Source organism: Schistocerca serialis, chromosome 11 (genome assembly GCF_023864345.2).
Source record: "Schistocerca serialis cubense isolate TAMUIC-IGC-003099 chromosome 11, iqSchSeri2.2, whole genome shotgun sequence".
Classification (NCBI taxonomy): Eukaryota; Metazoa; Arthropoda; class Insecta; order Orthoptera; family Acrididae; genus Schistocerca; species Schistocerca serialis.
The window spans coordinates 58,057,145-58,081,858 of NC_064648.1; the positions used below are offsets into that span (position 1 = coordinate 58,057,145).

The following is a 24,714-nucleotide window of genomic DNA, read 5'->3' on the forward strand; positions in this document are numbered from 1 at the left end:
AGCAGCATACAGATACATAATAGCTACAGACACTACTAAAGCTGGAGCAATCGAAAATGGTGACCGCCCATCGTACACAGCCCCAATTTCTGTTAGAAATGTCCTCTGCCTGCTTCTACCCTCTTGTTCCATTCACTTTTTGCTCATTTACCCCATCAGATCCCACTGATATTCTAGTTGGGAGATACATTCAGACCTTTCACATGTGTGTAAATAGGAAATACATTTCTCCACATTCTGCATGTCCGCACTCTTGCACCAAACACGTAACAGTCATGCATAAAATCATGTATTACCTGCCCTTTGCATGATTACAAATATTTACAGAGACGAGGAAGATGACTTTAAAAAACTGTAAGATCATTCAGTCATTTGATTAACTGATGCACTGGATAAATGGAACGAAATGAGAAGGCACAGTGATGTGGTAGGCTATTCATCCAGTAGAAATGTCATCGGTTATTTGACAGATGAAAGAGGGATGAAGAGGTGGGAGAGTATCAAGGTGAATCAATAACCACTACTCCAATACAGCCAGTCCATCCGTTTTGTGGCATTCATATCCTAACAAGTCAGTGCAGAGTGTAAATCTCATTTCAAGCTACTTTTATTATTTTAAGACTTGTTGTCATCAAACCCCATGTTATTTTGCTAATTAGTGTACTATGCAGCATATAGTCCATTACAAGAGTGAAAAACTTTGTGCATGTTCACATTTTGTTATGATTGTCAGCCAACGACATGCTTCTCCTTTCACAATAGCAGGGGCTGGAACTGAACTAGCACTAAATAGATTCACTGATTAAATTTTTTTCATGTCATTTTGAGCTCACTTTTTTGGTTATTCTATACAATTTCCTTCCAGGGATAATTTTCTTGATTCAACAATTTATATTATTAATAATACATAAAAACAATCTGTGAGTGTTCATGTTTCCCACTCACTGATACATTGTTGTCATTTCATTAGTTTTCCTATAGTTTCCTGCTTCACCTGACATAATTTTAAGTTTCTTTGTGACTACATAATTTGAGTGTTTACTGGGTGGGACTGAATAATTTTTTATCTCGTTGTTGTTTACAGTAGCTCTAAAATGCTATTTGTTTACAATACAAGACTTCATGTACACTCTCTCCCTTCTAGATCAAAAGTACACAATATCTTAACAATTTGTGAAGTTTTGGGCTGACTCATGTTGCAGATACTTTCTGTTTTACTAAAACAGTAACCTTATGGTTAACATAATATGTGATTAATTAATTTGCATTAGAATGGAATTTAAGTTTGTAGCACTCCTGAAACATTCTTTTTGAACATGATAACATCATAGATAAACATAAGTTAGAACATAATTATCAACAAAATATTCACCTACAACAGTCTGACAATATAGTTTATAGTTAATGTAGTCACTTAGCCCAAGATGTTAAAGCATTTTCGTCCAGACAGAATTCTTATTACTGATTTTTTGATAGGGAGGGAAAAATGTGTGCATCTGAGGTTCAACATCAACAGGGATGCAGGAAAATATGTAATACACATTCTTACAGGGTTAGGAACTCCCATCAGAGAGCCTCGCTCCAGGCATATTCCAACTGGTAATTCAACAATTAAGTACCATTTTAATGTAGCATTTCCCAAAGTAAAGAGACAAGAAAGGCAGCAAGATTAAACACAGTGGATTACCAGTGAAATACTAGAACAGGGAAGGAAGCTTCAGGATGTGAGACGGATGGACAAAGCTGAAAACTATAAAATGTTAAAAAAGAAGTATAGAAAAACAATAAGAGAAGCCAAAGCAGGAGCAATTGACACCACTATAGCGAACTCAAAAAACAAGGCAAAGGCAGCTTGGAATGCAATCAATGCTGAAAGAAAGGAAAAAGATGGGTCAAACAAAGAAGGAGGTATTAGGTCAATTAAAATAGACAACAAAATGGTCACAGATGGTATGGAAATGGCAAACATACTGAATAATAACTATATCAGTGTAGTAGAAAACTTAAAATTTGAAAGAAATAGTCAAAAACAGAAGGGTATTAAGGTACCAAAAAAAATCGTGCAGGACTATGTTCTTAAGATCAGTCACGGAAGATGAATTGTGGAAAACTATACAGAAACTGAAGTCCAAGAAATCAGCTGGTGATGACGAAATATCAAATCATGTACTAAAGCTGGTATGTGAGGAGATAATAACACCACTGCTGAACATGGCAAACTGTTCTGTCAGAGATGCAATTTTTGCAGAAAACTGAGGATAACGAAGGTAGTGCCAGTGTACAAGAAAGGGTATAAGGATGATCCCAACAACTACAGACCAGTTTCACTGATATCAGGTTTCTCAAGAATCCTAGAAATGCTTATGTATACCAGATTAGTTAACTATTTGGACAAACATAACATTCCCATACCATCACAACATGGTTTCAGAAAGGGTAAATCTACAGAATCAGCAATTGCCAGTCTAACAGAATACATTTTACAGTCCTTAGATGAGAAAAAGGTTGTCTCTGCAATGTTTCTGGATCTTTCAAAGGCATTTGACACCATTGACCATGAAATGCTGATACTAAAATTAAGCAACTATGGCATTTGGGGGCAACCAGGTGAATGGATAAAATCATACTTGTGCAACCACAAGCAGTATGTATCATTAGAAAACTCATACCAATCAGAAACACAAAAATCCATCAAATATGGAGTGCCCCAGGGTTCGGTAATGGGGCCATTGTCATTTAATGTGTTTGTTAATGATATAGGTGTTGAGGAGGAAGAAAAGAAAATACTGTATGCTGATGACATGACAATACTAAATAGTGACCAAAATATGGAACAGCTTGAGAGAAGAGCATACATATCTGCAAATGTCACAGCTCAATGGCTGTTGGAAAATGAACTGGGTATAAATCTAAAAAAGACTATGTATGCAGTGTTTAAAAACAAGGAAAAGGCTGTAGAGATGGATTTAGAGGTTGATGGAACAAGACTGGAAGAAGGAGAATCTGCTAGGTTCTTAGGTATTCTTGTGGATAATGAACTGAAATGGAAAAAACATATTAATAATGTCTGTAAGAAACTGAGCTCTGTCATATTCTTAATGATGCAGCTATCACAGCATTCAGACAAGAACCTTCTGTGTACAGTGTATCATGGACTTTTCGAACCATACTTACAGTATGGAGTGACTGTGTGGGGAAACTCAAACAAACAAGAGACAAAACGAGTGTTCACTTTACAAAAAAAAAAAAAGGCAATTAGGACCATTTTAAGAAGAAAGACCTCTGAAACGTGCAGAAACTGTTTCAAGAATTTAGGTATCTCAACTTTTTCATCATTGTATAATTGTATATATACAAAACAATAATGTACATCACAAAAGGTAGTGAGGACTGGATTACAAATGCTAGTGTACACACCCACAATACAAGAAGGAAGAACGAAGTACGGAGCATACCCCACCGACTGGCAATGCTAAAAAGGACACCAGTACTCTGGTATCAGACTAATAAGAAATCTGCCCAAAAACCTGCAAGATAGTGTACTTCACAAAGACTTTCCAAAGAAATTTAAAGACCATCTCATTGAAAAAGAGTTTTACAGTGTTGCAGAATACTTATGCCATTAAATTTGTATATATTGTTATTCATTATCAGTGATGTAAAAATGTAAGCTAAAGGTGTATAAAACTAAGTAATAAAGAATGTTAATACTTTGACATGTCATATATTACATGTACATTTACTGTACACAATGTAATGTTACAGGATCAAATAAAATTCAATTCAATTCAATTCAAAACCACCTGAGTGTACAAACAGTGTTTCCTCAGGAGAGAACTGGAAGCTACAGGAAAAGTTGAAAGCGGAGCCACATGGAGCTGGTGATCGGCCAAGGTGACACATTGTGAATTATACCAAATGCAAAAACCATTAACATAGAGCGCACACCACTGGTCTGACAGACATGACTACCCTAATGACAGCAATGAGGAAGAGTGTCACACTCAGCATGGAGCCCTGTAGGACACTGTTCTCTTAAATCTGTGAGAAGCTGAGTGATATATCAACCCTGACATGAACAAACCAACCAAAATATCAATATGGAGCCCCAAAATCACCTGATATGGACAGTAAGTAAAATGTGATGATTCCAAGCGGTGTCCTACACCTTACGTACATAAAAAGAAGACTGCAATGAGGAGTTGGCATTAAAAAAAAGCCTTTCTGACTGCTGTTTCCCATCTAATCAAATGGTCATTTGTGGATTGTCCCTTCCAGAAATTACACTGACAGGGCAAAAGGCCCCACAACGGAAAACTCAACAAAAACCATCGTGCTATAATCTTTTCAACCAATTTGCAGAGTATGTTGGTGAGGCTAATTGGCCAGTAGATGTTGATGGATGTGGGGTTTTGTCTGGTTAGAATTGGGAAGTTCTCAGTCAGTGAAAGATTTTTATATAATTCTGAGTGGTGAGGGTGAACAATAGGGATATATCTTCAACTTTCCCATTATGCACTCATAAGGTAGTTGGGTAAGAAGAGCTAGAGCTCACAGATGCTGATACAGAATGGGTTGCAAGGCGTTCAGCAAGAACTGACACCAGTTGTTAATCACTGGAGGCCCAGAAGACTATGGAGCTTGGTCTGTACACAGAGAATTAAGACATACATTCCCAAGGTGCATATATGGTGCTCCCAGCATTCCTCCTTGCTGTGCTTAATTAAACTGTGAGGCTTGTGTGCAGTCACTTCAAACTGATGAGTGTGGTCTCTGAATGATGTCACTTGAGACACGCAGTGCCCTTAAATGATCCTGAATTGTTGCTGCAGTGTCTTTAGTCAACCACTGCACTGCCCGGTGGCAGTAAGGGCCTGTAGAAATGGGAATAGCAGTTCCTGGAAAGCAGACGATAGGTTAGGACACGTCACTCAGAACATCATTGGTGCTATCTGACAGAGAGGGCATGAAGTGGTAGCAGAAATATGGAAGTGCCAGTTGACCATTTGAAGAGATCCAAATGGTACATGATCTGTTATGCTGACAAAGAAGTATCAGGAACTTTGGAAAGTGGCCACTACGATAAAAATCATTGTGTAGTGACCATTGCACTGAATCCATGAGATGCGGGGAAAGTCTGGACTAGAGCTATTCAATTAGAAGGCCCTTACCAGACAATATAGTACTTCCCTATGAGGGGAGAGGTGGTGGTGATGGTGGTGGTGGTAGTGGTGGTAGTGGTGGTGGTGGCAGCGAAGGGAGCACTTAAACGCCAACACAGGAGAAAAATGGGAGGGGGAGGGAGAGGAGTTGTTGGATTAAGTTGGTCACCTCAAGGTAGGTAAGTGCCCTGCCTGATACAGTTGACCATTCAAAGAGCTCAAAATGGTACATGATCTGTTATGCTGACAAAGAAGTATCAGGAACTTTGGAATATATGCATTTGTGTTGCTGTTGCATCTAGTGTGGAAGCAAACAGGTACAAGCATTATGGTTGAGTGGCCTTGCACATGAGCAGGGCCATGTGCAAAAAGCACAAACAAAGGTAGGGATTGGTCAGTGGTCAGACATTGGAGAGTTGTGGTAGATGCACATGTGTGAACGTGAGAGAGAGCCATTCTGTGTAACGGTCTCTATAGCATTTATTTAAATGTTAGTGGTATCAAGACTGAAGATAGCTGGGTTGGATCATAGGAAAATTGTCTCAGTTATGTAAATACTTGATTTGCAGGAATGTCTAACAGAACTGATGGTAAATTTGCATGTGACAAACCAATGTGTAATGGTGTAGAAATGCACAAAGGAAAGCATTAACAATGGCTACCAGAATAGAGACATGAAGACATCATCCTGCCACCATGGCGTCTCAACTTGTAACAAAAGAAGGAAAGTTATGAGACTTTTGTTAATAATATTTATAATCTGAAAATTATTTCAAATCTATGCAGAAAACTACCAGTCAATAATTTCAATTTTTGATCAATTTAGTAGTAATATGGAACTAGTTATTGGAATTCTTGTAAAGTTATTTTGCCTTAAGCAGCATTCCTCTTTCTTAAAGTAAATTGAATTTAAATATCAGTATTACTATTCAAGTTCACTTGTAGCACAGTATAAAGCAAAAAACTTGTCGTCTTATCCAATGTTACATTATGATGTTGTATGCTACTTTAGAGCAGCAGTATTAGTGCAAAGACAATAGGGTCACCTGTTTATAGGTCATTTGTTTAAAATTATCTGTCACTGAATTACAAAAGTTCTTGCAAAGAAATACTTAAAGTCAAAATAAATTCAGTTCATTTCAGTCAATAATATTATTCCATGAACCATGGACCTTGCTGTTGGTGTGGGAAGGCTTGTGTGCCTCAGCAATACAGATGGCCATACCATAGGTGCAACCACAATGGAGGGGTATCTGTTGAGAGGCCAGACAAATGTGTGGTTCCTGAAGAGGGGCAGCACCCTTTTCAGTAGTTGCAGGGGCAACAGTCTGGATGATGGACTGATCTGGCCTTGTAACACTAACCAAAACGGCCTTGCTGTGCTGGTACTATGAATGGCTGAAAGCAAGGGGAAACTGCAGCCGTAATCTTTTCCTGAGGGCATGCAGCTTTGCTGTATAGATAAATGATGATGGTGTCCTCGTGGGTAAAATATTCCGGAGGTAAAATAGTCCCCCATTCGGATCTCTGGGCGGGGACTACTCAGGAGGATGACATTGTCAGGAGAAAGAAAACTGGCATTCTACGGATCAGAGCGTGGAATGTCAGATCCATTAATCGGGCAGGTAGGTTAGAAAATTTAAAAAGGGAAATGGATAGGTTAAAGTTAGATATAGTGGGAATTAGCGAAGTTTGGTGGCAGGAGGAACAAGACTTTTGGTCAGGTGAATACAGGGTTGTAAATACAAAATCAAATAGGGGTAATGCAGGAGTATGTTTAATAATGAATAAAGCAATAGCAATGCGGGTAAGCTACTACAAACAGCACACGAAGGCATTGTTGTCACCAAGATAGACACGAAGCCCATGCCTACTACAGTAGTACAAGTTTATATGCCAACTAGCTCTGCAGATGATGAAGAAATTGATGAAATGTATGATGAGATAAAAGAAATTATTCAGGTAGTGAAGGGAGATGAAAATTTAATAGTCATGAGTGACTGGAATTCGAAAGTAGGAAAAGGAAGAGAAGGAAACATAGTACATGAATTTGAATTGGGAGTAAGAAATGAAAGAGCAAGCTGTCTGGTAGAATTTTGTACAGAGCATAACTTAATCATAGCTAACACAAGGTTCAAGAATCATAAAAGAATGTTGTATAAATGGAAGAATCCTGGAGATACTAGAAGGTATCAGATAGATTATATAATGGTAAGACAGAGATTTAGGAACCAGGTTTTCAATTGTAAGACATTTCCAGGGACAAATGTGGACTCTGACCACAATCTATTGGTCATGAACTGCAGATTAAAACTGAAGAAACTGCAAAATGTTGGGATCTAAGGAGATGGAACCTGGATAAACTGACTAAACCAGAGCTTGTACAGAGTTTCAGGCAGAGCAGAAGGGAGCAATTGACAGGAATGGGGGAAAGAAATACAGTAGGAGAAGAATGGGTAGCTTTGAGGGATGAAATAGTGAAGGCAGCAGAGGATCAAGTAGGTAAAAAGACGAAGGCTAGTAGAAATCCTTGGGTAACAGAAGAGATACTGAATTTAATTGATGAAAGAAGAAAATACAAAAATGCAGTAAATGAAGCATGCAAAAAGGAATACAAACGTCTCAAAAATGAGATTGACAGGAAGTGCAAAATGGCTAAGCAGGGATGGCTAGAGGACAAATGTAAGGATGTAGAGACTTATCTCATTAGGGGTAAGATAGATACTGCCTACAGGAAAATTAAAGAGGCCTTTGGAGAAAAGAGAGCCACTTGTATGAATATCAAGGGCTCAGATGGAGGCCCAGTTCTAAGCAAAGAAGGAAAAGCAGAAAGGTGGAAGGAGTATATAGAGGGTCTATACAAGGGCAATGTACTTGAGGACAATATTATGGAAACAGAAGAGGATGTAGATGAAGATGAAATGGGAGATATGATACTGTGTGAAGAGTTTGACAGAGCACTGAAAGACCTGAGTCGAAACAAGGCCCTGGGAGTAGATGACATTCCATTGGAACTATGGAACTACTGACAGCCATAAGAGAGCCAGTCCTGACAAAACTCTACCATCTGGTGAGCAAGATGTATGAGACAGGCGAAATATCCTCAGACTTCAAGAAAAATATAATAATTCCAATCCCAAAGAAAGCAGGTGTTGACAGATGTGAAAATTACCGAACTATCAGTTTAATAAGTCACAGCTGCAAAATACTTACACGAATTTTTTTCAGACGAATGGAAAAACTGGTAGAAGCTGACCTCTGGGAAGATCAGTTTGGATTCCATAGAAATGTTGGAACATGTGAGGCAATACTAACCCTATACGACTTATCTTAGAAAATAGATTAAGGAAAGGAAAACCTACGTTTCTAGCATTTGTAGACTTAGAGAAAGCTTTTGACAATGTTGACTGGAATACTCTCTTTCAAATTCTAAAGGTGGCAGAGGTAAAATACAGGGAGCAAAAGGCTATTTACAATTTGTACAGAAACAAGATGGCAGTTATAAGAGCCGAGGTGCATGAAAGGGAAGCAGCAGTTGGGAAGGGAGTGAGACAGGGTTGTAACCTCTCCCTGATGTTATTCAATCTGTATATTGAGCAACCAGTAAAGGAAACAAAAGAAAAATTCGGAATAGGTATTAAAATCCATGGAGAAGAAATAAAAACTTTGAGGTTTGCCGATGACATTGTAATTCTGTCAGAAACATCAAAGGACTTGGAAGAGCAGTTGAACAGAATGGACAGTGTCTTGAAAGGAGGATATAAGATGAACACCAACAAAAGCAAAATGAGGATAATGGAATGTATTCAAATTAAGTCGGGTGATGCTGAGGGAATTAGATTAGGAAATGAGACACTTAAAGTAGTAAAGGAGTTTTGCTATTTGTGGAGCAAAAAAACTGATGACAGTTGAAGTAGAGAGCATATAAAATGTAGACTGGCAATGGCAAGGAAAGCGTTTCTGAAGAAGAGAAATTTGTTAACATCAAGTAGAAATTTAAGTGTCAGGAAGTTGTTTCTGAAAGTATTTGTATGGAGTGTAGCCATGTATAAAAGTGAAACATGGACGATAAATAGTTTGGACAAGAAGAGAATAAAAGCTTTTGAAATGTGGTGCTAAACAAGAATGCTGAAGATTAGATGGGTAGATCACATGACTAATGAGGAGGTATTGAATAGATTTGGGGAGAAGAGGAGTTTGTGGCACAACTTGAAAAGAAGAAGGGCCCGGTTGATAGGACATGTTCTGAGGCATCAAGGGATCACAAATTTAGCATTGGAGGTAGTGTGGAGGGTAAAAATTGTAGAGGGAGACCAAGAGATGAATACAATAAGCAGATTCAGAAGGATGTAGGTTGCAGTAAGTACTGGGAGATGAAGGAGCTTGCACAGGATAGAGTAGCATGGAGAGCTGCATCAAACCAGTCTCAGGACTGAAGACCACAACAACAACAGTAGCAAGTGTGCTAAGAATATTAAAATTTCAGTTCTGAGTTTACAGAAAAATAAAATTTCATTCTTGCAAGTGACTCATCTAAAGTTGTTAAATTTAATTCAAACGGGAAACAAAATTTTCTCCTCTAGAGCTGGCGACCGATCTTCATTGAATTAGTTAGTTCTCCACACGGAATATCTCTTGGTAAGTGATCAATGCTCTCTTCAAAATTTGCTTAGGCTGTCTGCTGTTATGGCCGCCAACTGGGATTCTAAATCGATAGGAAGTGCGACTTTGTATGAAATGTAAGGCAGTGTCCTACCTAGGATTGTTTATTGTTTAGTAATTGTCTCTGAGAACAGGTGAACATTGTGTGTAGTGTTTCAGTAATGCTCAACTGAGTGAAGTGACAGCATAATAGCTTGTAGAAAGTACAGAGTAAGGCTGACAGCCAGCAGTTATATGAACGAATCCCACGTGACCAGTCATGGAAGCAAAAAATTTTTTTAAATACGCTGGTGTAGAAGTAGTACATGGTTGCCAATTCCAGCAAAGTTACCACAGTAAAATTGGAATCATTCACTAAATTTTGTCAATGTGAGTGATAAAGTTGAGTGGTGACACTAGGGGTAAAGAGAGTCGGTTGTACTTGACATTACAGGGATGGAAGTGACATTAGAATAATAATGCACAAGCAATGTGATTTGGGTTTGTAATTCAGGTTTCAACTGTTGACACCCCAAATTTAATTATATTAGCAAATAATTTTTATACCATTTCACCTGTCAACTGCGGGACAGGATTTTTAAAATTTGTGAATTGCTGCAGTAAAATGGTAATTTACATAACCTTCAGTTTTGTAATTTTAGCATTGTAAAACAGGTAGAAAATTGTGAAGTCCATGCAATAACCTGTATAATAATAGGACACCAAATATTTAGAACAGTTGTACAGGTGAACATTGTGTGTACAGTTGTACAGTTTGTACTTCACTGCATGAAAATTTTAGATAGGCACAAATGAGAGCGGCATAAGATGATGTCAGGTCCTAATGTACCAGACGAGGAATTGCCTTTTGATCACAAGATGTCAGAAGGCAGTGTAAGACAGAACAACAATTTAGAAGACAGTTCTTGCATAGTGTTACCAGCAGTGCAAACAGAAATATTTTTTGCTAGTGGATGTAATGACACACATGGATTAGACAATCCGTTAAGAATATTTACACTGATTATAAAAATGGAACAGGATTTCAGTCAAGTAAAATTTAAAACTGAACCGTATGTGACAGTGGAGGTGATGCAGATGGATATCGGTGTTGATTTAGTGGCTTTGTTAAATCATATAGTGACTCAAATAACGATATGGCTACAGGTATTACCACCGATATGAACAATGTGAGTGTAGGTTTCAAAAATAATGCAAACCAGCTGGAAACTAACATGAACACTACTATGATGCAGTTAGAGTGTAAAATAAATACTAGCCTGGATACAAAATTGACAGAAAATAAAACAAAGATGACTAAACTGAAAGATAAAATTGATATTCAACTGAAAACCGAGTATATCAAAACAGGGCCCATGATATCCAATTTGGATTGAAATCTTTCAGGCAAGATTGATACAAATTTGGAGATGCATAACTGATGCAAGCCAACTGGTAAACAATATGAAGACTAATGTAACTAAAATTCAGACAAAAATTGCCAATATCAAAGAAAGATTTGATTTGGAAACTTAGAGAGTAGAAGGAGAGGTAGAACCTCTTATAGAAGGACAGCTGCAAGTTATTGAACCCACAGTTAGGACTGAAATTTTGGACGAAAGACAAGCCAGACTGGAAGCATTATGCAACACAATGAAGAGTGTACTAGAGAACATGGGTTCTTGCATTCAATAGCAAGAATCCCCAACAATTCATACTGAGATGGAATTCGTACATTTGCAGGTACAGAATCAGACACCGAGTAGTTACATACCATTTGTAACAAAGAATTCTGGGATTTTAAGTAAAGAGGGTAAGTTTGGCCCTCAGAAAAAACAGGGAGGTTGGCATCCTACCGACTTCATCAAAAACTGTATGTTGGGTTGGGTTGTTTGGGGAGGAGACCAGACAGCAAGGTCATCGGTCTCATTGCATTAGGGAAGGATGGGGAAGGATGTCAGCCATGCCCTTTCAAAGGAACCATCCTGGCATTTGCCTGGAGCGATTTAGGGAAATAATGGAAAACCTAAATCAGGATGACCAGACGGGGGATTGAACCGCCGTCCTCCTGAACGCGAGTCCAGTGCGCTAACCACTGTGCCACCTAGCTGTATGTGTTACCCACAATGTCAGACAGAGAAAGGATAAATTTAGTTATTAATTTGTTAGCAGGAAATGCTAGCTGATGGGGACGGAATTTGGATGTGGAGAATTTTCCATTCTCTGTATTTGAGAGTAAGTTTCTGGAAGAGTTTTAGTCTGTCCAGAAACAAGTCCAATTGTGGTGAGAGTTTATCATTGCCAGAATGCCAAAACATGGATGAGGATCCATGAAGGAATGTTGTGAATCAGAGTTTACGAGCTTGGCGTATTTAAAAAGCAGAAGGGCCGAATCTGAGATAGCCTGAGAACTCGAGAAGAAGATGCCAGCCGATTCCAAGCCATACGTAGGATGTAACAATCATAATTTTGAAGACTTTCTGGAAAAGTGGAGAGTGAAAATATAGAGTGCAAAACTTGCAACCAAAGAGGATTCTGGAACCACAATGTCCCTGAACGAGCTAATAGCAATCAGCCACAAACAAATATGATGAGAGGAACAGTTAGAGAAGGCTGAGGAGATTGTTACCACCAGGAAGGGGAAACTTAACTGGTAACAGGGTGCAAGATGAACTGGAAAATTAAGATCTGCATAGATATTAGTTCACAAGTCAATGAATTGCGATGAAGATAAATCATGAAGGAAGAGGAAGGCAGTAAGGGGAAGGATGATACTGACATGCATGCATATTAAGATATTATCTCTTTCGTTCAATACGCTCAACAGCTGGAGAAGCAGCCTGCTAAGAATTCAGCAACTTCCATAGAAGAGACTAATTCTGACCCAAACCTGCAAATAATAGAGAGCCATGTCAATTTCAATAGGTAATAGTGATACAGTCATGCATAACCAAGAAAACAAGAGATCTGGCAGAAAAAAGATGAGGTATCCCGAAACTGTTGGAATTTATACAACTGACAGTACTATCGTAGACATCCTACATAGATTAGAAAATTTGCAGGAAAACAAGGAAGATTTGAGCAGCTGCAATGAGGAGGTCATTTTTCCTGACAAAGAAGTGGATGGAATTGATTTAAACCTGTGCAAACTGTTCAGAGAACAGATGGGGTAAGAAGAACAAGAAATTGGTCAAAATCAGTATCATTAGACAGCATCTTTTAAGACTTGCAAGATATGTATGATTCTGATGAATTGTAAACAGAGAAAGATGAACAACTGTGAGAAATATACACTCTAACAGTAAAATTTGTAGTTCAATTTGAGCTAAAGAAAATAAAACCAAAATCCATCAGGAAAACAATGAAGATGTAGTAGGCGAGGAAGTTTCCAATACCATGGCAGATGGGCATAACCAAAATGACACTGTAGAAGAGGATGAGTCTCAGAATATGTAGGCATTGAGCTATGAGAGAAAGCAGAGCAGGATGGTTGAAATGGAGAATGAAACCTCCAGATAATACTTTCACTATAAAAATGGATCAGATATCACAGCAAGGCCATGCTGTTGAAAGGATTTATTATGCGAAAATGAAGAAGACCGGAGGGAGGATACTAGGGTGCAAACCATCATTCCCATTGCAGTACATGGACAGGAAATGTTTGTACTTTTGGATACAGGAATGCAAATAACTACTGTTTCAAATGCTTTTCTTGAAATAACCAGGCACAAACTAGAAATTGAAAATATGCCAGTGGCAGGTGTTAAGGTTATAGGTACCACAGGAGAGAGTAGCAAACTTATAAAGTACCAAGTATTAATAGACTTTCAGATACAGAGAGATACAGATTCGAGCTGAGCTGGCGACCCTTCGCTCACAGCTTCAGGCTGCGTTGGCTTCCATCACACAGCTTGAGACTGCTGCCAAGGGGTGTCACTGAGGGGGTTTGGATGCGGGGATGCAAGGGATGTCGAGCACATCCTACATGTCCTCCAATTGGACCACTGCAGTGACCTCCCCGGGCACTGCCTGCACTGAGGTTGACTCCTCACCCGTGGTCGAGTGGGAGATCATTCCAAAGTCTGGCAGGCAGCGAAAAACTTTCCATGGGGCCAATTGTAGGACTCCCAGGTTCGTTTGGTGAACAGGTTTCGGGCATTATCTGTGGCTAATAATGTCTCTGAACCGAATGCAGTCGTCCACCCCATTCCAGAGGAAGCTTCTCTGTCCACAAGGTCTGGGAATTCACAGAGGGTTGGTTTGCTGGTAGTTGGGAGCTCCAATGTTAGGCGCGTAATGGGGCCCCTTAGGAACATGGCTGCCAAGGAGGTGAAGGAAGCCACTGTGCACTCTGTGTGCATTCGGGGGGAGTCATTCCAGATGTGGAACGGGTGCTTCCAGATGCCATGAAGAGTACAGGGTGCAGCCAATTGCACATGGTGGCTGATGTCGGTACCAATGACGTGTGTCCCTTTGGATCGGAGCAAATTCTGTAGATAGTTCATGTGAAATAGTATGGGTAGAGGTTATACCTGACAATCGGAATAAACTATTAACTGGATCGTTTTACCAACCCCCCGGCTCAGAAGACATAGTTCCTAAACAGTTCAAAGAAAACTTGAGTCTCATTTCAAATAAGTACCCCACTCATACGTTTATAGTCGGTGGTGACTTCAATCTGCCCTCAATATGCTGGAAAAATTATAAGTTTAAAGCCGGCGGCAGGCATAAAACATCATCCAAAATTGTAGTGAATGCTTTCTCAGAAAATTATTTTGAAAAATTAGTTCATGAGCCCACTCCAAGCGCAAATGGTTGTGAAAGCATACTTGACCTTTTAGCAACAAATAATCCTGGACAGATAGTGAGTGTTGTGACGAATACAGGAATTAGCGACCACAAAGCAGTTGCTGCTAGGCTGAATACCGTAACACCTACAACCATCAAAAAGAAATGAAAAGTATATCTATTTAAAAAAGCTGATAAAAATGCTCTTAACGCCTTTTTAAGAGACAGTCTTCACTCCTTCTGATCCGATCATGTAAGTGTAGAAAAGTTGTGGAATGTTTTCAAAGAGATAGTATCAACAGAAATTGAGAGATATATACCACATAAATTAATAAGTGATGGTACTGATCCCCCATGGTACACAAAACGGGTCAGACTGTTGTTGCAGAAGCAACGAATATAGCATGTCAAATTTAAAAGAACACAAAATTCCCAAGATTGGCAAAGTTTTACAGAAGTTTGAAATATGGCACGTACATCAATGTGAGATGCTTTTAATAATTTCCTCAATGAAATTCTGTCTCGAAATCTGGCAGAAAAGCCAAAGAGATTCTGGTCATATATAAAGCACACCAGTGGCAAGACACAGTCAATACCTCCACTGGGCAATAACAACGGTGAAGTCACTGATGACGGTGCCACTAAAGCATAGTATTAAACACGGTTTTCCGAAACTTCTTCACCAAAGAAGATGAAGTAAATATTCCTGAATTTCAATCAATAACAACTGCCAAGATGAGAAACATAGAAGTAGATATCCTAGGTGTAACAAAGCAGCTTAAATCACTTAATAGAGGCAAGGCCTATGGTCCAGATTGTATACCAGAGTTCCTTTCAGAGTATGTTGATAAAATAGCTCCATATTTAGCAATTATATACAACCACTCATTCACAGAAAGATATGTACCTAAAGACTGGAAAATTGCTAAGTCACACCAATACCCAAAAAGGGAAGTAGGAGTAATGCACTGAATTACAGGCCTATATAATAATGTCAATTTGCAGCAGAGTTTTAGGACATATACTGTATTTGAACAATCTGAAGTAACTCGAAGAAAATGATTTATTGACATATAGTCAGCACGGATTCAGAAAATATCGTTCTTGTGAAACACAACGAACTCTTTAAACTCATGAAGTAATAAGTGCTATCGACAGGGGATGTGATCATTAAAAGTCAGAAGTGATAAACACGACCATTTGAAGGCCAATGTAGACAATAAAACCTAAGTAAGTACTAGAAATTGTGGCCTTGGACAATTTCGATCCACTACCCAAGATAACGGGAGATTTTGTCCCTATATTTGTGGCAGTAGATCTATTTTCCAAATATATTAAATTGTATCCAATAAGGAAGGCTATGTCAAACAACTGAACCACATCCTTCACCAGGGCTTTGATTATCTATCATCATTCCCTGAAATGAGGGACATCCTACCTCAGATATTGCCCACACCTCCTAAAGGGGCTTTCCATCGCTGACCCAACCTCCACAACATCCTAGTCCATCCCTATGCCACTCCAATCCCGACCCCCTGCCACAAGAATCGTATCCTTCTGGAAGACCCAGGTGCAAAACCTGTCCAATCCACTTACCCAGATTTCCTATTCCAGTCCTGTCACAGGTTTATCCTATCTCACCAAGGGCTGGGCCACCTGTGAAAGCAGCCACGTCATTTGCCAGCTCTGCTGCTATCACTGCTCAGGCTTTTATACTGGTATGACTACCAATCAGCTGTCTACCAGGATCAATGGCCACCATCAAATTGTGGCCAAGAGTAAAGCAGACCACCCTGTCACACAACATGCAGCTAGACATAACACGTTTGATTTGAATGGCTGCTTCACTACCCAAGCCATCTGGATCCTTCGCTTCACCACAAGCTTTTCTGATAAGCGTAGATGGGAGTTATCCTTACACCACCTTCTCTGCTCCCCTTAATTATTCCAGCCTCAACCTATGGTAACATACTGTCCCCACACCCTTCACCCAATAGTTTCCATCTTGCAGACCTCTGCCAAAGCATCTGCCTGTCTTTCCCTGCCCCTCTCCTTTTTTGTTCATGTTTTCCCAATTCCCTGCCACGAAAACCTCCTGATGATGCACCTGTTAGCAGTCTAGCCATTGCACACTCCACCAGACATGGTTTGTCTCTCCCTCACACATACACTACTACCCCTTCCCTGACCCCTCCAGACTTCTGCTTGCATCTCATGTGATAGTTGCATTCTGGTCCGAGATACTGAAGTTGCCAGTCGTATGTGCATGAAGTGTGCCTGCTTGTGCATGTGAATGGTGAAGGCTGTGGCTGAAAGCTTTATGTAAGTGGCTTGTAACTGTGCCTGTCTGCAACTTGATGCATCTTCTTTACAGTACGTGGCAATCTCTCTTTTCCTACATTGTTCATATTTAATTATAACAGTTAGTGGAAAGAATTATCTGAAGTTAAAATCAATTCAGAGCAGTTTCAGTCAACAGTAGTACTGCACTGCTAACAAGTGTGTTAAGAATATTAAAATTTCAGTTCACTTTTCCATCATGCATCTGAGTTTGCATAGAAACAAAACTTCATTAACGCAGGTAGCTTTTCAATCATACAAGTCAGTAAAGTCATCTAAAGTTTCCTACAATCAACCCAAGTTTGAAACATGCAAAACGGCACAATAACCCGGAAAAAGTGGTTTGGTGTGGGGCGGCAGAGGGCTGAAGTGGACTGCAGTAGTTGTCATGGGGTTGTGGACCACTGCTGCTGCAGTGAGGATGAAGCCTCTCTGTCGTTTATAGGCCCCCAGTCAACATACAATACAATATAACACAATACATTACAATACAAGGTAGGAGATGCTACTGTGTACAAAAAGTAGGGCAGTATTCTCCCTAGGTTTGAACCCCCAATCAAAGCTGTGCTTCAATGAAAAAGTTTGATTTGCGATTTATTTTGTGATTTATCCAAATTAAGTATTTTCTGTAGGAGCACATGACAAAAAAAATTATTATTTAGCAACTGTGTTAGATAAAGTGTGAATATTATGAGTAGTATTTCGCTAATGCTCAACTGAGTGAAGTGACAGCAAAATACATTGTAGAACTCATGAAGCTGGGCCTGGTTTTTATGAACGAGTGCCGCATGACTGACCATAACAGCAAAAAATCACCGAATGTGCAGGTGTAGCAATAGTGTGTGGATGCTAATTCTAACAAAGTTACCACAGTAAAATTTCAAACATTCACTAAATTTTGTCATGCTAACAATAAACAAAGTCAACTTATGAGGTTAGGGGTAAAGAGAGCCAGTTGTACTTGACATTACAGCAACTGTAATTAAATAAACATAACTTATATTGTAGACGGAAGTGACACCAAAATAACAACACACAAGCAACGTAAGTTGGGTTTGTCATTCAGGATACAACTCTACACCTCAAATTTAATTATATTACCAAATAATTTTTGTACCATTGCAAGGTCACAGTAATATCTATTGCACTTCCACTGAATTATCACATTAACGGTTTTTTGGATGGTGTTGGGTTGTTGGTCTTTTCTTCAGCCAGGTGAGGGGAGTTCAGGTTCCTGGTGTTGGCGCACCCAGAATGATGAGAGGGGATAACCTAATGTCCCCATGGTTTAATTTACTTGCACAACTACCGGAATTTGACATCAAGAGTGTAAAAATGCCCGGTACTGCTGACTACCTCAGCACCGTGAAACTGGATGTAAACAATACAATTTTTTCCGAGGTTCAAGGTTCAAAATATGAGAGGCAATCTTTGACATACAGTTTCTGCATTCTGTGTTCTGTAATTAGGGTAGCACACTTCAAGGATCGAGAAGAGTGGTCATTTCTGCAACTGTCAGAGAAAGTTGATAGCACACATGATGAGTTTTTGTGGAGTGGCCAACCAGTCTCATACGTACACTGAGAGGACACATGCCCAAAAGCATTGGCAGTTACAGCTCCACACTGGGGGTGGGAAATACAGCCTCACATCACAGCAGTAAACCATGTTTGTGGTCTTCTCTGGAAGAGAATCCTCCTCAAAAGTGAGGAAAAGAGCTCAGTGGCAACCCCGTTATCAGGCAGGCCTTCACATACTCAACACATTAAATGGATCCCATGCTTCTCCAAGTGTTCACATAATTCTTTGTAGTGTGAAGTTTTGGTGAAAAATTATACCTTGTAACATGTTTAGGCTCTTGTGGAATATTACACTAGCAGGCACATCACCAAGTATTTTTTACAAGAACTAAAGCCCATGACTGGGTAGGATTCATCATTTTAATTAAGATTTGTAATTTACTATAAAGGAAGAGATTTCACCAAATAGATTTTCAATATTCACGAAAGAGAACACTGGTTTAGTATGGAGAGAAGATCCTCCATCTGTTGGGGTGCAAACCGGGAATTGAGAGGAGTAAGTTTCTGTAAGCCACTCAGTTTTGTTTTGGTCCCACAATGAGTCATATCCAATGCATGTTTAATGTTCTTGATCCATTCACTCTACAGAATATTTATCACAATATGATGTGCAACACTTCAAAGGTGGTTTATGATTTTTATATGAGTTCATAATTGGGCAACAAAATTTCACTCTTGATGGCACTCCATCTACTTTCTGCTCACACAACTTTCAACAAAATTCTAGGGAAATGAAAATGTGTAATAGACTAAACTTTGAAATACTCTTAAAACATTCACTGGAATGGATAAGTACAAATGATATTCCGTACCTCCTCTAATGGTTATTACATTAATAAAAAGCTGGAAAACCCATTCTGTATTTCATTACCTGTTATACGACCAATATTCGAACCATCATCAAGTGTGTGAAAATCTTTATATATGAAAATAATTAAAAAACACCATTAAAAACAGAAGGTATAATCAAAACTAATAGTAATAATATTATTTGTTTTGTTCAACACAAATATGATTCCATAATTTTTATGAGAAATATCCGAGTCTGGCATAGTTTCAAGGGGAATAAAATGAAATAAGAGCGTACTTACAGGCAAAGCATAAGAGCCTTGATCATTACATAGTTTCTCTGGTACAATGCTATTTTTCTCTTTGCTGTTGTCTGCCACATGGTTTATGACTGATGAAGGAGCCTCACCTACACAAAGTACATTATGTATAAGCACATACATAGAATAGTTTAACCATGAACACAAACAGATGAAACAAGTTATATTAACATGGTCAAATGTTTTAAGTTCTTTCTTTTAACATTTGAATTGTTCATTCATGAGTCAATGAGGGACTGAAGCTTTGTAATGGAATCTACAGTTGTGAAACATGAAACATGGTATTTTGCTGCTGTGAGCCAATAAATTGGTATGAGTCTCAAAATCTTCTGTGTAAGAATTAGTACTTTAAGAAATTTCCTTCGGAGGAGGAGGAGGAGATTAGTGTTTAACATCCCGTCGACAACGAGGTCATTATAGATGGAGCGCAAGCTTGGGTGAGGGAAGGATGGGGAAGGAAATCGACCATGCCCTTTCAAAGGAACCATCCCGGCTAAATTTCCTTCGGCATTTGGAGGTTGTGAGAGTACAGAACTGAGCAGAATCAAATGGAACTTTCATGATACTGTAATTAAAAACTACAGAGAAATACTATTTATATGTATGAGGGTCACTCCAAAAGAAATCCATTTATATTCTACTGTGTTTGAAAGTTTTACAGTGTGTAGATACATCCTTTAGGAATAACATTTCCTTTTCTCCACATAATTTCCATCCCTCTCAGCTGCTTTATGCCGTCTTGGAACCAGCGCCTGTACACCTGCATGGTAAAATTATGGGCCAACCTGTTGGAGCCACTGTTTGGCAGAGTGCACAAGGGAGTCATCATCTTCAAACCTTGTTCCACGAAGAGAGTCTTTCAGTTTCCCAAAGAGATGATAGTCACATGGAGCCAGGTCAGGACTGTAAGGTAGGTGTTTCAGTGCTGTCCATCTGAGTTTTTTAATTGCTTCCATGGTTTTTTTGACTGACATGTGGCCATGCATTGTTGTGCAACAGCAAAACATCCTGCTTTTGCCGATGTGGTCAAACATGACTCAGTTGAGCTTGAAGTTTCTTCAGTGTTGTCACATATGCATCAGAATTTATGGTGGTTCCACTTGGCATGATTTCAACAATTAAGAGTCCTTTGGAATCGAAAAACACCATAGCCATAACTTTTCCAGCAGAAGGTGTGGTTTCGAATTTTTTTTTCTTGGGTGAATTTCCATGATGCCACTCCATTGATTGCTTCTTCAGCTCTGGTGAAAAATGTTGGCACAATGTTTCATCACATGTCACAATTCTTCCAACAAATTCATCTCCACAATTCTCGAACTGTTCCAACAGTTCGCTGCATACCGTTTTTCTTGTTTCTTTGTGAGCCACTGTCAACATCCTGGGGATCCACCTGGCACAAACCTTTTTTAACACCAACATTTTCAGTATTCTCCAAACACTTCCTTCCCCTACCCCAATGTAGCATGACAATTCGTTCACTATGATGCATCTGTCAGCAGTCACCAATTCGTTAACTCTCTGCTCATTGTCTGGAGGGTATGCAGTACAAGGCCGCCTGCTGCTGTGAGGACAATCCTCAATACTGCCATGCCCACTTTCATCACATAACCTGCTTGTCTGTACTGCGATCGACAGCAGCATCTCCATACACCTTTTTCAACCTCTTGTGGATATTTCCCACTGTCTCATTTTCACAGCACAGGAATTCTATGATAGCATGTTGCTTCTGACGAACGTCAAGTGTAGCAGCCATCTTGAAGACATGCTGTGACAGCACCACTCACGGAAAGAGGTTGAACTAAGTTTGAAAAAAATGGGAAGGATGTATTTACACACTGTAAAACTTTCACACATGCAGAATGAAAACTGTATTTTTACAAAAATAGTGTGCATTTCTTTTGGAATGACCCTCTTAGATTATAATCTTCATACACTGCCAGAACAATAATGCAACAGCCTGAGGAACTGGCAGAAGGGAGTAATCAGCATACACTGAAGGATTGTAGTGTTTGTGATTAATTTGACATGCACTTTGGTAGTCAGATGGTGCTCAAGATGTCTGTCTTTGTACTCTCTGTTTTGACTCTGTAGGCACCAATTGTGCTGATTAAGGTGAATTGTGTCTGGAACATTCATTCTAGTGTACAATCACACCACAGCAATGAGTACATACTCCTGTTAAACAGCTTCAGCCATTTGCACAGAGTGAAACTGTGGCCCTGGAGGAGGAGGCTGGATGGACGTATTGGCAGGTGGCTGTACTTATTTTTTTTTTTTGGCAGTGGGTTACTGCTTTCAACAGCGCCCTGTGGAAAATTCCCACACCTGTAGGCCAGGTTCAGGACATTCACACAGTACAGACATAAGTCAAAATTGACAAACTGTGCGAGCAGTGATGGCCGAACAAACATCATCCAGGGGTGAAATCCAGGCAAAGGACCATTGGAAACCATCTGCTCGCAGCAGGATTAAGATTGTAAGTGATGTGAATTTAAGTGGTGTTTATGATATGAGTGGAGCCCTGAGCTATGTCCGAGCCACACACAAATGGAAATGCTATCTGACATTAAAATCAAAGTAAAAGATTGAGTCGCCACCAACTCTAGCCACACAACAAGCAAGAGGTTCGACTGAGTTGAAAAATTTATTAATTTAGTCATAAAAAAACCTCATAAAGGAACATTCATTGTAATATCACTCATAAAAAAGTGGGATGTAATTATTAATATGATACAGGGATTGTTAACATGGAACAAATATTCAAATAAAGTAAAAAGTGTGTGAACATTGTGAATAAGAGCAGCTTGCAGCAACATTCATGAAAACAAGATCTATTCTAAAAAATTTGTTTTAAATACAAAGGGAACACTTACTATTGGACCTGTGCGCATTGAAATGCTATGGTGGGCTGACAAGGAAACTACAAGGTAAATGGCATAGGTAAAGGAGATGTAACATCGGTACACTGGACTTGAAACAAAATTGTTTTTTTCTTAAAACATTGATAGAAGACATCTATATAACTGCTGTTGCCTGGTAACCATGTACGATTGCTTGTGAAATGCTATACCATTCACAACAGAATCTCTTAATTTAGAATGATGGTCTTAATAAGGGGGGGACGGGAAAGGTTTAATACTCACATTCAGACCCACATTCACTCAAAGAACAGCAAGGAATGGCCCCAAAATCAACATGCAATGAGGCTATGAGGTTTGTTCCACTGTGTTGAGAAATGATTAAATAAAAGAGTAAATCTAAATATCACAGTTGCATTTAAAGTTGAACCTCGATTTGGAGAAAAAGCCTCAATGAGGGCCACACCTACATGCTTACACACTTAACATGAGATCACAAACCACAAATACAATTGAATAATCTGGACAGGACATATTTAATATTCCAAAATCAGAGCAATAAGTAAACTCTAGGACAGAGGCAGGGGGCCACAGGAAAGTTAGGCTCACAGTTGACTCAAGTGGACATGTGGTTTGTGGAGACACAATTTCTATGTACTGTGGCCAAATTTTAGCAACATTAAATTACACAGCCACAAACAATTAACATTTACAGAGGACACATTTGAATAGGCAAAGGGTAATGGCAGAGGGCCAACAAACTCTAGCATTAACCCACGTGGATGGTTTCCAATGGACATATAGTAATGAAAGAAAGAAAATTCACAAATTCAGGAAAGATTAGAATGTATACACACACAGTCGGAGGCACACAAGCATTCACACTGAACTGTTGAGTGGTACTTAAGTAAATAAATTAGTGAAATCAAAGTTAAGTAGAAATTAGAATATAAATGAAAAACTTGGTTTAGTTTAGAGAGTTACGTACTGGCAAACAGCGGGCAGAACAGCAGAGCAGAAGAGACAATTCCGTGAAGTCAGCAAGTTTGACATAAGCGGACGCTGTCGATTCAGCCGTCAGGGCATCGCCCGACCGGCTCACGTGTTTCTCAGTTGTCACATGTGAGCAAAGGCCCTCGCCTACATTCCAAGAGCCAATGACTGATGTTAAGAAGATTCTTCGAGAAGCTTTTCAACGTGACAGAAGAGGCAATGACCAGCTCATGTGTTTCTCAGTCGTCACGTGATCAAAGGCCCTTGCCTACATTCCAAGAGCCAATGACTGACATTAAGAAGATACTTCGAAAAGCTTCTCAACGTGACAGAAGAGGCAATGACCATGAAATCGTTCACCTCCAGTAAACTGAAGTGAATAAATACGCGAGACGCAGTGGGCCTGACAGATGAAGGAAGAAGAGAATAGTAGCAGTAGCTTTCAATCAGTTTCGGTACTGAAGACCGTCATGCAAGAAGAGACTACATCATGCACAGACGCACCAAGTCCGCCGCTGTAATGGAATAGCAAGCAGCAGCCTCAGCACCAGAAGACAGAAGTTGAAAGGTATTTGAAGTCTGATTTTTACGTACCCGGGTGACTCGTGAGGACGGGAAGGAGACGGCCTCACTTATCAGCAGTCACCTGTGAGCTGGGATGAAGATCTGACAGCCAAAGACTGCCAAGCGGGAGTCCGTTGTTCGAGTCCGAGACACTGGCCTTCCCCCACCGCGCCGCTCCACTGGCCGATGCACAACACATGCGGCCGCTTAGAGAAGAGAAACACTGGGACGCCACATCCAAGGTATCACCATCCAATGCACGACTTCGCTCGCAATAATTAAACGGGCCACCTCACGCTGCCTGTTTCCAGTCAGCCGGACGAGACGGCGACATGAGATACACACTGCCATGCGTAATCAGACGCCGCCGCTGCCGCAGCAGAAGGCTTTGCAAACGACACAGCTGCCGCTCTCAGAGCCAGGACATCGAGTTGTACAAATCTTGTACAAATCTTCAATAAAAGTTTCATTCTACCTCATACCCAAGCCAAGGAAGAACCCACCCTGTCCACATGTTGTTAAGAGAGAAAAATTAATTTATTTAGGATTTTCACCCTGACATAATGCTTTAGAATTAAATGCCCATTGCAGTAATGCTCATCCTGACAATTGACTAGTATCAAAAGAGAAAACCTAGTTACATTTAGTATCAGAACTGTTACAGAACCGAGGGCGCGCT

General features: G+C 39.6%; 1 protein-coding gene across 1 annotated transcript in view; it reads right to left on the reverse strand.

Annotated features, from left to right (window-relative positions):
- The window catches only part of LOC126426938 (uncharacterized), a 118,078-nt gene that overhangs the window by 376 nt on the left and 92,988 nt on the right, over window positions 1-24,714 (reverse strand). Inside the window, exon 3 of the mRNA XM_050089042.1 lies at window positions 19,603-19,709. Coding sequence (XP_049944999.1) covers window positions 19,603-19,709 — 107 coding nt within the window. The remainder of the gene's footprint in view (window positions 1-19,602; window positions 19,710-24,714) is intronic.